Genomic DNA, 14828 nt, shown 5'->3' on the forward strand with positions numbered 1-14828 from the left:
AACAGCTGTTACCCTACTAAAGTAAAAACTGTACTTTTAAAAGTTTCCCCCACTTTCTTTTCTTTTTCTTTCCTGTTAATTCATCATTAAATGAAAACCTGGGGGTATATGCAATGCAGAAACTGAAATCACATTTTTAGTGCAGAAAAAGTATTGCTTATAGCAAATCCACAAAGCTCCTGCACATTGCCAGCAGAGCTGTGGATTTCTGGCAGCAAGGAAGTGCCCTGGCTCAAAACTTCACCTTCCTGATGGAACTGCCCACACAAAGCAGTGATTGCAGAATGCTGCTCTGAGGGAAGAAAGCACAGAGAGCACAAACCAGGAAACCCAGGGCAGCCTGTTGCCTTTGGCTTGTTTTTCCTTTCCACTCATAAAACTTTGATACTTTCCCCTTTAGTATCACAAAAGTTTCAAAGGTACTCCAATCAAGTCTGTGTTTGACCAATTTGGTATAAAACTCCTGAGACTTGCAGGCCTTGTGGTACAGCAAGACCAGTTAAGTTCATTGGTTAAAAAAAAAAAAGTCAGTCAGTGAATTTCATCTTAAATTAAACTTTCAGACCTTCAAAATGCTAGGAAGATTAATCACAATTAATTTATGAATGTTTCAATACCTATTCTTATTTACTCACACTATTTGGGAGCTACCTAAAACTAAAGATCCTATTGAAGTTCTGTGTGTGGGTTTTTTCCTTTAAAATAATTTAAGAGATTTCTCCTCTGTACATTACATTTAGGAGGAGGTTTTTTTAAAAGCATTTGAAGCCATATGACAAAATTACGTATCTGTAAATTATTAAGAACATTGCCCCCTAAAATGTTTTTTAAAATAAAATTTGCATTTCAAAGCATTACCATTGCTTTTATTCTAAGCAGCATTACTGAAATGCAATTCTTATTCCCTAAATGTAACCTACAAGTAAGGTAAACACCTTGGGCAGTTGGCTGGATTCCATGTGGACACTTCAATGCTGTGGGCAAACAGAAACGTTCCACAAAAACAGGACAGGACTGAGCTCAGGTCCTTGGCGAGGGAGTTACTGGGTACTGGAAAAGGCAAGTCCTACATTTCACCAGCAGCACCAAAGTCTCAAACGCCCCCCTGCCCGAGTGTCCCCCATAGCTGTGACTTTACCTATGCACGATTTAAGATCGGTATCCTGGCTGGAATCTTGCAGTTTCCTCAAAAATCAATTCTTTCAGCTTTTCCTTCGGCAAGTCATCCAACTCCATATCAAACTTGAAGGGTGCTTCAGCTACAGGCTTAATAACACAAAGAAACATGATTACTCTAATGTCATTGTGCTGAATTTCATGCAGTCCTTTTATGGATGGGGAAAAAGTCTGAAAATGTCCTTCACAAAAATATCTAACACTGAGCAGTCTTCAGGGCAGAACTCCCCCTATTAGTCCTATGTGTATTTTACGTATTAGTTTACCAAATTTTACACCAAGCACAGTAAGTAGCTAGTCAAATCCAAACTACAAGTTGAAATACTTATTTGAGGCTCATAACTCAGTATCTACTTGAAGAAAAAAATTATCTTAAACATTTTTACTTCTTGGAATAAACATATCTGGCCCTTCAGGAAAACTAGGTTATCTCCTCCTCCCCCTATTTCTTCACAAAAAGGAGCCAGCAATCTCCTCAGAACTGTACGTAAACTACAGCCAGTTCCAATTCAGGCTTTTAAAGCATAATCTGATGGCAAACTCAGTCATTCTCCTCCTTTGCCTCAGACATTATGAAACCAGGCCTCACATGAAATGAGAATCTCCATTTTCTGGAGAGGGAGGACATCTGAGCTGCTATTTATTGTGTGGCACCTCCTAAATGTTGTACTAAAGTGAGAAATACAAATTTTGGTAAATTGATGCAATTTGTTCTTCAACTCCATTAGTGCAGTAGAAATACTACCCTTGAACTAAAATAGAAAATAATCAGCTGGATCATTTTATCAAAGTTTACATTTTAACAATGTCTTTACCTCATCACTTGGATCATAATACTGCTCCAGATATGGATGGGCTAAAGCTTGCTCCACTTCAATCCGCTTATGAGGATTAAAGGTCAACATTTTATCCAACAAATCAAGTGCTAAGAGGAAAAAAAGTGAGCAAGGGTTTAACACACACTCCAAAAACGTGTTACAAACCCTGACCTTACCCAGACAATGCCCACTACCCAAGGTCAGTGCTCCCCTGCTGTAGCTGGCACCTGTAACTTGGGCACAGAGGCTGTGCCTGCCCCTCTCTCAGCACTCCTGGGCTCCAGCAGAGGTGTTACCCTGCCCAAGCCCTTCAGCCCCACAACGGCTGGCAAGGCAAGCAACGCACCGAACCCTACGGTACAATCTGGCTTGAACTACAACAGAAATTAAATAGATGAGACTTTTTCTTCTCTCAGAAAAATGCTTTGGATTTTTGTGCCAAAATCCAAACTAAGATGGAGGTTTTCTGAAATAAATAATTATGAATATGTTCTTATTCTGAAAAGAAAACCTGGCTGTTTACAGATGAAAATATCATCCAGAAGTCCTTAGATGTTCTAGATCATCATAGTGAAATATTCTGGCACAAGCAGCAGCACAGAAGATACTCTCCAGAGAAGATGTAAATACATTTATATTCATGAGATTCAGGCAAAATCTGTTGAAGACAGCTCGCAAAGAATCCGTAAAGAACCTAAAGATCCAGTAAGACAGAGTGAGGTCTGGTGAAACTCTGGACAGACAGCACAGATCAGTGCTACTGCAGTTGGTCAGCTACTTTGCCTGTAACACACTTCCCTTTTCCAAAAAGAGAAAAAGGTGATTACAGGGCAAGAAGCTCTAAGATATCCCTAAGATATCATCACATTTCTTCTCCTCACCACATCATTTATGAACCAGAATTTTAAGAGAGGCTTCTTGATGCAGCGCAGCAGTTGCAGCCTTGCACCAGGATGAGGAGCACACCTGTGACCTGAGGTCATAGCCCAGCCTGGGGAGGGAGGATGCACCATCACCCACCACTGCAGTGAGCTCCTCTGGGTCTCTGCAGCACTCAGCACTGCACAAGACACCCACCTGCACTCGAGGGCAGCTCCAAAAGCCTCAGACCTGCACTGTAACCACCACTCCGTGCTTTGCTGTGGTTTCCTCAGCGCCGGCAGCTCCTGTGCTCAGCCCCAGCCGGGCACAGCACCGTCCCTGCCCTGAGTGACGGCCAGCTCCTGAAAGCTGCCCTGGCACAGCTGCCCTCAGGGTGTCACTGCCAAGGGGCTGCACCCAACTGCACATTCCCCCTCAGCTGAGATACCGGCACTGCTGCCATCTGAGCTGTCAAAGCCCACAGGGAGGATTCTCACACTGATGAGCACTGTTATAAAAGCAGAATAAATCACTGCTGTTTTCCTCAATGACAGGGATAATCAGCTCCATACAGTTCCATCTGCAGAAATCAGCTTTTACATGGTAATTCAGTACCTGCTCATATCCACCAAGAGTAAATTATCGTATCAGTTAAAAAAAGCAGTGACTTACAAATTGTGCTAGAGCAGGTAAAAGAGCACTGTAAGGTGAACACAACCACCCTTAAACTGTACAAAGTTGAGCATAAAAGGTAAATTAATAGCTATCTAGCACAACAAAATCATATTTACCCCTTATTAAAGCCTTGTTAAGAAAGGTTAACAATTAATATATTCCTTGCTTTTATAACTTTTGCTCCACACATCCTAACTGAATCTTTTAACCCATTAAATTTTAAGTCTTCATGGTACCTAAGGATCCCACCCACTGATGAAATCCTGTTTAACCTACAACTGATGAACAGTCTGCAAAAATTCTATCCAGGGCAGCAGCAAGCAGCTGCCTCCCATCTGATGTCAGAAACAAAGTTCAAGACTTGTTTGATGCCAGTGTTGAGACCCAGTGCTGATGATCAGCACTTGAATAATGTACTGCGCTTCCAAGGACAGCGACAAGAGTTTGGATTTCACATGTAAGTTAAAGACCAAACTCTACAACAGGTAACCTTAGAGTTACTAAAAACTGCATTAAAAAGATAAACGAGTGGGAGGGCTTTGTGCTGGTTTATGATTTGATATTAGATTTACAGTGCTATTATAAGGTGTCTGCATGTTCTATTTCCAATCTAAAGATAAATTCTTAGGTTACAGAAACTCCCATCACTTTGATACAATATAATAGAGTACAAAATACCTTTGGGGTCGGCATTTGGAAACAGCCTGTTCCATGGTACCTTATTTTTGTGTGGTAGAGAAAGCAAGTAGTTTCTGGCCTTTAAATTTATTATACAATTCAAATCTTCTTGGGAAGGGGATCCAAGTATACCTAAAAAATATGAATATAAACAATAGTGCATTCTGTGAAAATCACATTAACACAGCTGTTAATGTGGTATCTGCTAAAATTAAGTATTAAAACTGCTGGGAAGGAGATTTCAGACCAAATGTTTTAAGGATACGTAATACCTGAGTTGTTTTTAGAAACTTTTACTAAAAGCCATTTGTTAAATAAATAAATGGATCTGAGTTTTCTAATGATCTGTAATCTCTTTAAAAGATACCAATAAGTGGTGTACCTAAAGAAATTTTTAAAAATTTGACCTGGACCTAATAATAGATGAGCTTTTAACTTATATTTTTAAATTTTGTTTTAAAAATATATCTGCTGATGTAGTAAATAAATTGCTAAGTATTCTCTAGTTGTCCCTAAAACAATGATTACCTGTAGTAATTACTGCAAAAATAACTAGAGGGGGCAGCAGACACACCTGCAGATCCACACCTTACACCGTAACCCACTGGAGAAAGACCAGCCCAGCTGGCAGAAACGATGGAGAGAGACAGACAGATGTGGAAATGTTGCTTTTCCATAAAGCTTACCAAGGATATGGTTAAGTTGGTCAAGGTAGTGTTTTCCTGGGAAGATGGGTCTATTGGAGAGCATCTCTGCCAAAATGCAGCCCACTGACCAGATGTCAATAGACTTGGTGTAACCCTGCAAGTGAAGCAGAAACACGTTCTTGTAAAATTTTTGTGTAACAGCAGCAACATGTTACTTCAGTAAACTGTGAAAGTGCACACAAATCGTCTTCTTTTTTAGATGAGTTGTGCTTGCTCATGCTGTTTGGTTTTTCTGTACAAATGAAATAATCAAGAACCATATATCAAAACACTTCTTTGAAGGGGTAGCAAGAACTGAAGTCTCCAAGATACAGTTTTCCAAAAGGATTTTTTTAAGTTTAGCTAAACCTGTTACCAACTGCAAATTGTTGAGATTCCCTAATTTTATAACCAATTTAAATTAAAACATTTTGGAAACCAGGTATTCTGAATTGCACAACCCCTGACAGAGTGCTGAACATGTGTGAAAGCAGCTGTCCCTGAGGGGATCAAAGCAGCACTCCAGGACAAGGCCTTTGGCAACAGGGGAAATGGCCAAATCAATGGCTGCTGGTTGGCTGCTCTGCACAACACCACAGGCAGGGAGAGGTGCAGGTGCTGGGAGGAGACCACAGCAGTCACTGGGATAGAACAGCAATGGAACAAACATTCAGTGGGATACCCACGTGTATGGCTAACCCTTGCCACTCACAGAAGAGGCAGTGAAAGCCAGCAGTGACAGAGCCCCACTGTGCCCGGCCTGCTGCCACTGCCCCTCCCTTGGCAAGGCTCTGTCCCCACTGACCCCACAGCCGCTGGGCACCAGCTCCTCAGGATGTCATCCCTTTACCATTTGTGTTCAAGGCGCCAAATCATAAAAGGAATCACGCATTAAGCCAGGAACTTTTAATGTGACCACCTAATACAAAATATATTCATTGTGAAAGCCTTTGATAAGTAGATGTGGGTAGCCCAGTGCTGTGGCCTCAGTGAGGGCTTAAAATACAAGATGTGAGTTTAAAATACAAGAAGCTGGGGGAAAACACCCTCAATTGGTCAGACATCTATTTTCTTGAAGCGCCTGGACACACTATTGACATACCAAAACAAACCCACCAACTGGAAAAGCTGTAAATGCTACAGCAACAACAGCTGTCCCAGAATATAAAATACAGCTCCAGGTGTCAGCCAGGTGTATGGCTAACAAGTGTCTGGCTGTGGGAGTGAACACAGGGGTTCTGATGGACACCCAGCACCCACACAAGGATTGGATGCACCTTAAAACGGCCACAGAACACAACAGTAATTCAAAATACATAAAAACCAAAGGAATGATTCGTGAAGACTATGGGAATGCAATTAAGACTGACACATAAGAAGGATCACATGCCTTCATTCAGAATCAGATTCACCCTCATTATACATTCTACACCTAAATTAAGATGTCAAGATAACATTAAGGTAACATTTGCAGCCTTGATGGAGGCAGCAGTGGAATGCTCATTCCTACCACTCCTGTCCTGCTCAGAGGCACAGCAGGTGATGGAAGCAGTCTCATGACTGGCAATGAACTGGAGGTGTGGGAAGTTGAGCACGTGATTTCTCAGTTCTAGTACCCAATAATTGCTTCTAGAATCACAATTTATTTCAAGCCAGGAGCTCTACTGGAAACCATGCCCACTTCTCCCCAAGACTGTGCGTGCATTCTGATCCTAAAAACAGAGAAGGGCTTGCTGTTCCCAGAACAGTTGGAATTCACAAGAGAATAGGCAGCAACAGCAGCACCCCAGCAGCTCACTGTGCCCTTACCTTAGAATTCAGCATGATTTCAGGAGCCCTGTACCAACGTGTGGCCACATACTCTGTCAGGAATCCTGTGTGATCATGATCGGGATCTGCAACGCGAGCCAATCCAAAGTCACAAATCTGGTTTTAGAGAAGAAAATAGGAAAAAAAAAAGGCACATTAGACACACATTTCCAATACTATAACATTACTAATTCACCATTCCCCAATCAATGATGTTAACACCCACAAATGCAGAGATGGCAACCTATGTTTTTAGAAAAGTTATTGCACAAAGGTGAAGAAAAATGTTTTGGATCAATTACAAAGAATATCCAACTGCCATTCAGGGGCCAGGAAGAATAAACAGTTCGCAATTTATGTTCCACTACGGGCTTGCTTACAGCACCTTCGCCAAACAGGCCAAGATACACTGCTCCAACCTCTCAGAAACTCACCAGAAAACAAAAAGAATAGCAATTAAGACTTCCAGAAAACATAATTAGCAACCAACACATTTGTAACCAAGTTCAACACCCGATTTTACAAAAGCTATCATCATAACTGCATCTTTGCATAAGAAACAACCTGTCCAATCATGAGATAATGGTAGACTGGAGAGATTACGGGCTGTTGACAGAAGCATAAACGTAAAAGACAAAAAAAAATCCCCCAAAAACAAAACACAAGAAAGAAAATATTTCTCAACCCCTTATAAGGAAAACAGTTTTATCTAACTATGAAAAGAAAAACAAACACTGATCTAGACTAGTGAGTTCAGCAAAAAGAAAAAGGTGTTTTTAATTATGCTCTGGTAAGGAGGCTCCAAGGTTTTCAGAGCTATTTAGTGTCTAGAGAGAAATTAAGAAAATTGAAAATGTGAAGACAGACTGCTGTAGAGCAGAGCAGCTGTTCCTTTCTTACTGTCCCAAAGGTCAATGGCAAGGTTGTTGAGTGGCACATTAGACACATTCACAAGCTTCTGCTGCCCCCCAAAAAATACCAGGTTATGATTGACACACAAAGTGTATTTCCATGAAAGAATACAGACTCTCAGGAAAACCAGGCATCACATGTAGGAGTGGCAATCAGTGGGAGGTTCCTCTGCTATATTTGTTTTATAATATTTACTCTTAGATAGTTAATTGTGTACAGTGATTATATTGAAAATATGAAGTGAAAATAGGCTATAGTCAATAAAGTCAGTAATGGAAAATCCTACCAAAACCACAGAAACCTCACTTGCCCTGGCAGATATTTCTTAATTTTCCTGTAGGGACAGCCTGTCAGTAAAATAACTGATAGATCAGATGGAGAAAAAATACTTCACCTGACTAAAAGCTACATCTGAAAGACAAGATTCAGCAGCTGACTGTTACACAGAGGGTCTGAAAAAAAGGCAATGATGAATGTCGTAAGCCAAGCTGCATGTCATTACTTCAGCTACGTATTAAAAACATAAACCCAGCTCCCTGAATCCTTAGAAAACAACCCCAAAAAGAACCTTTTTAAAGTATGGCAAGGTTCTCCCAGGCTACAGGAACAGAGCAGCTGCCTTGTGTGCAATTAGTTTACATAAAGAGACTCAGTACAAATAATCAGAAGAGCCTCCTCTAAAGAAAGAAACGAAGAAACCGTAAGAGGACAGCTTAGAGATTTCAGAAAATAATTATGCAGCAGGCAAAATTGTTGTAATCTTTTCCTCCTAACCTCGGAAAAAGCTAGATAAGATTACAGGCGAAGAGACTTGTGCAGATTTTCAGTATGACACAAAAGCAAAGTGCTAGGGGTTTGTTACTATTAAAACAAAAGAAGAAAGACACTGTCTGGTCCACAATGAAAAGCAAGAAATGAATTACAGGAGATGTCTCTGAATCTCTCAACTCAAGTAGAAAAATGCTCATGGGATGGAAAGGAAGAATAATGACAAAGAGAGCTCATTAAAATGACAAAAAGCCCCTGCTGACTGGAGCAGAAACAGGTTAAGCAGAAAAGCAGAAACACCATTAATGAGAGAGACTTCAAGGTTGAAGCTGTGAGGAAGAGGTTTTGGCTGCAGAGCTGACAGGAGTGAGAGCCCAGAGTCAAAGGCACGCTGGAGATGCAGGGCTCTGCCTGAAGCCCCGGGTGAGGGACGGGCACAGCTCTGGCTGTAGCTGGGGAGGGCAGACACTTCTCACCCTGTGCCAACAGGACACAGAGAGCAGCTGCCCTGCTGGAGGGGCTGTGGGGCCACTGTGCCCGTCCAAATGATGATGTGTAGCAGGCAAAGCACCAGGAGTCGGTTTTTAGGCTTCTCCGCATGAACAAAAACAGTAACAAAAATAAAATGAATAATCTGAGAGCAATACAGTGACAGGCAAATTTTCTTGGCATTTTCACTAAGTCATAGCAGAGAATAAAAAGCTACATCATGAAAGACCCAGGTATGTCAGTCAGTGCTTCATGCCTTGGAGAGACAGAACAGATGCTACTGAGACAGAAGTTACTTCCCTGCTAAATAAATTTTAAAATAATAAATAAATAAATAAATAGAACCAGCATCCTATCTATATATTTAGCTTCCACTTCTTGAAAACAATGTTCTTGCAATCACTATCGGGTTTTTTAAACAAAGATGGCTTAAAATTGGATGAAGCTATCAAGCAGATGGGAAGATTTAGGAGGATCATGTACATGCAACCATTTTCTAAGCAAATGAAATGACACCAACAGTACTACTAATATACTGAAATATCTGCAGTTGTATTGTTGAGCAGCCTGTGCCTCTGTGTTATTTGTATAAAAAGAAACAGAGACATTACATTTAATTGCTACTGATAAGATGGTGGTTCAAACAGTTGCATCTTCTGAGTAACTGGTAAAATCGCGAAACAAACACTAACTTGCAGTTTTCCTTAAAAAAAAATCCCTCTCTCATCACCTTTTCATGCCTGCTGCAGTAGGTAACAATTCTTGGTTGTCTTATTAATTGTGAGTTTCCATTATGTAGACAGAATTGATCATGTAGCCAGTCTTTAGAATGGATCAGCATACAAACAGGAAGGAATTGTGTGACACTCTTGGAATTGTGACAAACCCGTACAGCCCACAACTGGTTCACACTTAGAAGAGGCTATTTTGTTTTGTGGTTTGTTTATTGAGAAAGTTAGAGCTACACTAAAAATCAAAGGGTAATTAGGAGCAACACAGTGTTCAACAAACACACTGGTACCACCTGGGATCAAGCACTGTAAACTCAGCAATTCCACTCCATCAGTGGCCAGCAGCAAATACGTGATGTACAGTGCAAAGGGGAACATATTCCAATGCCTCTCTCATCTCCTACGGATCTGCCCTGTGGGACTCTAAACCTCAGGGAGCACTCAATAAGGGTATTTTTCTGCTAACTTGCTTGGTGTTTTTTTAAAAACTGTAATATCTACAGTGCTCTGTGGTATCAAATTCCACAACTTAACAAAGCTGCAAGTAAACTTCACCTGCTCCTTTCCTCCCCCCCAGCCTTTTCCATAGGTAAGGACAGTGAACACAACTGCTCCCTATTCACCATCCCTGTGCCACTGACAACGTTATCAATGTTGGCAAATTCTACTGGATTCCTCTGTTCCTCAGCAGAGGAGATCCAGGCTAAATAGCTCTTTGTGTTATGGAGAGCAGTAATCTGAAATCCTGCTCTCCTCATATCATCAGGAGAAGTGTGATAACTATGATCACACTGAAGACTCAAAACCAACTGAAAGGTACAGAATGGCATGTTTTCTGTTTTGTTCTCGATTTCTGTTCTATTTCTTCACACTTGGTTTGCTTTACTGAATGCCACTAAGTACTGAGCTGACATTTTCCAAGAATCATAACAGCTCTAAGCTCATCCTTCTGTAGTATTAACGAGTACAGAGCCGATCACTGGAAATGCAAATTAGAACATTCCCTCCCTAAGTCACTGCCATGCATTTAATCAGCACTGAATCTCAGACGCCGCTTTAGCTGCCCACTAATATGAAGTCCTCTTCCAACAACAAAACATTAACAGTGTAAACAGAGAAATCAAATCTTGAAACATACACAGTTCTGAGTTTACTTTTGAGGTAAACATGATGCTGCTTCAGATCAGTATTTTCACCCAGCTTTCAAAGAGGCTGTTTCCAAGTCAGCCTCCAGATGGAAACAGTGATGCACTCATTACAGCAGTCTAACAGATTCTTAGTCACTTAAATCTTGATAATTATTTTATCAAACCAAATAATGTTTTGGCAATCTTTCCAGGACAAAAATCGCATTAATACCCAGTAAAAACCCCATATTCATGGAAAATCTGTAAGAAATTTCAACTCACCTTGAGATCACATGTGGTGTTAAGCAGCAGATTTGAAGGTTTGAGGTCACGGTGAAGCACATTGGCTGAATGGATATATTTTAACCCTCTCAGAATCTGGTAAAGGAAGTAACAAATGTGGTCGTTGCTGAGGTGTTGAGTCTTTAGGAGCTTGTAAAGATCTGTCTCCATAAGATCTTGCACAATGTATCTGTGAGGTATTAGATGTAAGGCAGCAAAAAAACTTGGTATCAGGTCATAGAACAATGTACAGTCCCCAAGGAAACTTCTAGAGCATCTTTTCTCTCTTATTTGTCTGTTTGATGACAATTATGAAATTGTGTAGCTGATTCTTGCTTTACAAGTTTGGAATCCAATCAATCCTGTTACATGATGCAGCCTTTTATAGAATAAAGAGGCACCAGCATGTGATCCTCTCAAATTAATCATCATAAACCTCTATTTCTTCATAGTAGAGCTTGACTTTTATTGGAATCTTAATTTCATCTGATTCCTATCCTGCTTGCCAAGAAACAAAGGGTGGTTTTTTGGTTAATGAGTAATAAGCTTCCAAGATATTTGCTTGCAATTGCATAAAAGCAGGACTGTAGAAGATCTCATCATTTCTGATCAATTTTCTTCATCATCCCCCCACTTTAAAAATCCAGCTGTTCTTCTCTCCGATATATTTATTATGCTACACTGAACACAACAGTCCTTCTCTTACCAAAATTAAATCCCAATATGCTCATTCAGATTATTTTTTTTAATAATATTGCAACAAAAATGAAAAAAGGGTTTTTTGTTTTTGTTTTGTTGTTGTTTTTTTTTTTTCTGCTTTGACAGGAATGAGTTAAGTAAAATCTTCTTCCCCCTAAATTCAAGGAAACTTGAGACAATTATAGCAGAGTCTGGCCATTTTATTTTCTCGTCAAAGCAACCAGTTGTAACAGCAGCTCTACTAAGATCAAATGTAGTTTTAGAATTATGTGACTAAACTAAATCTTCTCTACAATGTTGAGTTCTTTGCCTTGGAAGACAGAAGATATTCTCTTTTCCTGGAAAAGAAAGAATTAAACTAGTGCTCATCTACATCAAAACTCTAAACTGATCAAAATACTATTAACTTCCCTTTTGCTTTACAATAACAGAAGCCAACTTTTATTAATATTTAGGAAGGAATTGGATGAAGGGGAAGAAACAATCAAAAGAGAGGAGGCAACCATTACTAATGATGCCAAATAACACTGAAAGGATACACATCTTTCATCTGTTCAATAGTTGGAGCTCTGATAATGTCATTTATTCCAATAATATTCTCATGCCTGAAGCGCAGTAGGATCTTGATCTCTCTCAGAGTTCTCTGGCAGTATGTCTGATGCTCAAAAGGACTGATTTTCTTTATAGCAACTCGAACTTTGTTGACGTTATCATAAGCAGAACTAGAAGAGAATCAGTAACATCAATTACAAAGAACATTAAATTCATTCAATTCAGAAAGAAATAATGTGAATTCATTTAACACAGGGGTGGTGCATTTTGTTTACGTTTACTTTTACCAAATGGGGAGAGGTGACAGTGACACGCCTTTTAGTTTGGTGAACTGACAAAACACTGTTGTTCTTTCACCAGCCTATTTGGGTCTCTACAACCATTGGCTTTCCCAGCTGACTTGGAGTCTGTGGTTCGTGGGTACTGCACAAAGAAAAAGGTATTTGTCCTCTTTCTCAGCCTGTGCAACAACCAAGTCTGAGGTTTTTTCTATATGCTGCAATCATCAGAAGTTTGAGAAAGTTCATCTAGAGTTAACCCATTCACTTTGGGCTGCAGAAAAACCTTCAGAAATTCTCTCTTAAGCAGCAGAAAACCACATCCTGTGTCCAGCTCCCACAAGTAATACCAGTTGTCACAATCTTTCATGCTTCCATCAATCTACACTTTCAGCACCTCTGCAACAGACACGGAAGAACAAGAGATGGAGAATTTGTGACAACACCTTTCCCAGTTCAGTTCCAAAGATAACAAGACTTTGAAGAAAGCAAGCTGTATCCAGGTACACACATGGAGTGGAAGCAGGCAGCAGCACAGTGAGGATCACAGTGACTGTGACCCATGGTAAGGAACTCACTGCCTCCTACATGTACAAGACTCTTTCCAGGAGCTCAGAACTACACCAATAAACAGGCTCAATAAGTAATATCTCTGTTCAACATGCCTACGCATTCATGAAGAACATCACAGCCTGAGTGTAATTAGAAGTCTCAGTAAAACATACCTAATCTTCTGAAATCTGGACTATGAATTCTAAAAAGTTTTAGTATGTTTTCTATGGTCTTGTTTATATAAATTACAAAGCATCTCATTATCATATCTTCTACTGTATTAGAAGTATATGGTAATTTAATTAATTAGAATTTGGATGTGTTTATATGATTCTTGTCCCTACTCAAGCCCGCTACTGCATTATTAGGAAATTAAAAACTAATCAAGCCTACATTCCATACATTTCTGTTAGCTTCAACTATTTAATATAAAAATATAATCATACTAGCCAAGGACGCTTTATATCCTACCAGTTTTCTATAACTGAGTCCCAGAACTTTCTTTGATACACTTTTAATTTGCCTTACTCTGCTGAGATGTCCAGGTACCTGGTGACTGGGTACAGCAGAATAAAATGCAAAGATCCAATTAGAAATGGAGACCTCAGAGGAATTTAAATGCCTGGCCACATCAAGGCTCTTTGACAACTAAGCAGAAATATGGTGCAACAAGGTGTTTTTGAGATGGTACTGTCATCACTGGATGCAAAACTGTTTAAAATTTCTCACTTTCATTATTCAAATGGACATATAATTCAGTCAGTTAGTGTCATCGGTAAGATCTTCATACAGCACATGCATACCTAACTGTAATGACATTCTTTTTGCACGGTTTTCCCACTCAATCCCTTTGACCTGCCTTCATCCCCACCCCTGGCCTGCACCCACAGTCAGCACCATTTATTTGCCTCTAGAAACACTGAACTCAAATGCTCCATGGGGAGCTTTGAAATGCCACATGCTGAGCAAGTATTCATTACAACTGTTGCTACTGCATATGTATAGATAACACATTAGCAGCTCCTCGTCCCAAAATAGATAATAACCAAGTGCTCTAAGTGGAACTTGGCATAGCCTCCAAGAGCACTTGGGCTCCAGTAATTTTCTTAGCTCATCACCTGTGGTGTTTACAATAGACCAGTGAGGTCGGTCACAAGCAGAAAACAACACCAGAAATAACTCTGAAGCACGAACAACCTGGATTTGGGAAAGAATCCTATGGGCCATTTCATCATTATAAACAAACCTCCTGCCTCCTCCTCTGTACTGACCTGAGCATTTTTTCTGCCACAATGCAGAATCTTACGTCCTTTCAAAGGACTGGACAGCAGCAGCTATGCAGAGTACAAAAAGGATAAATGCCAATTTTTACCCATTGATGCTGCTTCAATAAAAGCTCCCAGTCCCTTAAAATATTTGATAAATCAATTATTGCTTTGCAAGAGCTGGTTATTGATGGAAAATGTTATCTTTCCTTGTACAGATTAAATGAACATGAATTCATCAATGAAACATACCAAGATTTCCTCTCTTGTAGCTGTTTCACCTACAGTCCTTCAAGCATTTTCTTAGCAAAAGTTTTATGCTGTCATTTAGAAAAGGATGGCTAATTTTCTTTCTGATGGTTCAACTATAATATACCTGGTTCACTGAGGAAAAAAAATTTGGAATAAAGATGCAATCAGTTTCCTCTCCAGGGTACCTTCCCCATACAGTCATCTTCGTGTTTGTATTG

The 14828-nt window shown here is 40.0% G+C and overlaps 1 protein-coding gene across 1 annotated transcript in view; it reads right to left on the bottom strand.

The window, feature by feature from the left end:
• The window catches only part of MAPK1 (mitogen-activated protein kinase 1), a 33827-nt gene that overhangs the window by 5226 nt on the left and 13773 nt on the right, over positions 1-14828 (bottom strand). The window contains exons 2-8 of the mRNA XM_068208849.1: positions 12251-12433; positions 11013-11202; positions 6704-6820; positions 4895-5009; positions 4209-4340; positions 1992-2101; positions 1139-1266 (exon numbers count right to left, since the gene is read on the bottom strand). Of these exons, the coding sequence (XP_068064950.1) occupies positions 1150-1266; positions 1992-2101; positions 4209-4340; positions 4895-5009; positions 6704-6820; positions 11013-11202; positions 12251-12433 (964 nt within the window). The 3' untranslated portion in view covers positions 1139-1149. The remainder of the gene's footprint in view (positions 1-1138; positions 1267-1991; positions 2102-4208; positions 4341-4894; positions 5010-6703; positions 6821-11012; positions 11203-12250; positions 12434-14828) is intronic.

The sequence above is a fragment of the Anomalospiza imberbis genome, chromosome 18 (assembly GCF_031753505.1).
Source record: "Anomalospiza imberbis isolate Cuckoo-Finch-1a 21T00152 chromosome 18, ASM3175350v1, whole genome shotgun sequence".
Classification (NCBI taxonomy): Eukaryota; Metazoa; Chordata; class Aves; order Passeriformes; family Viduidae; genus Anomalospiza; species Anomalospiza imberbis.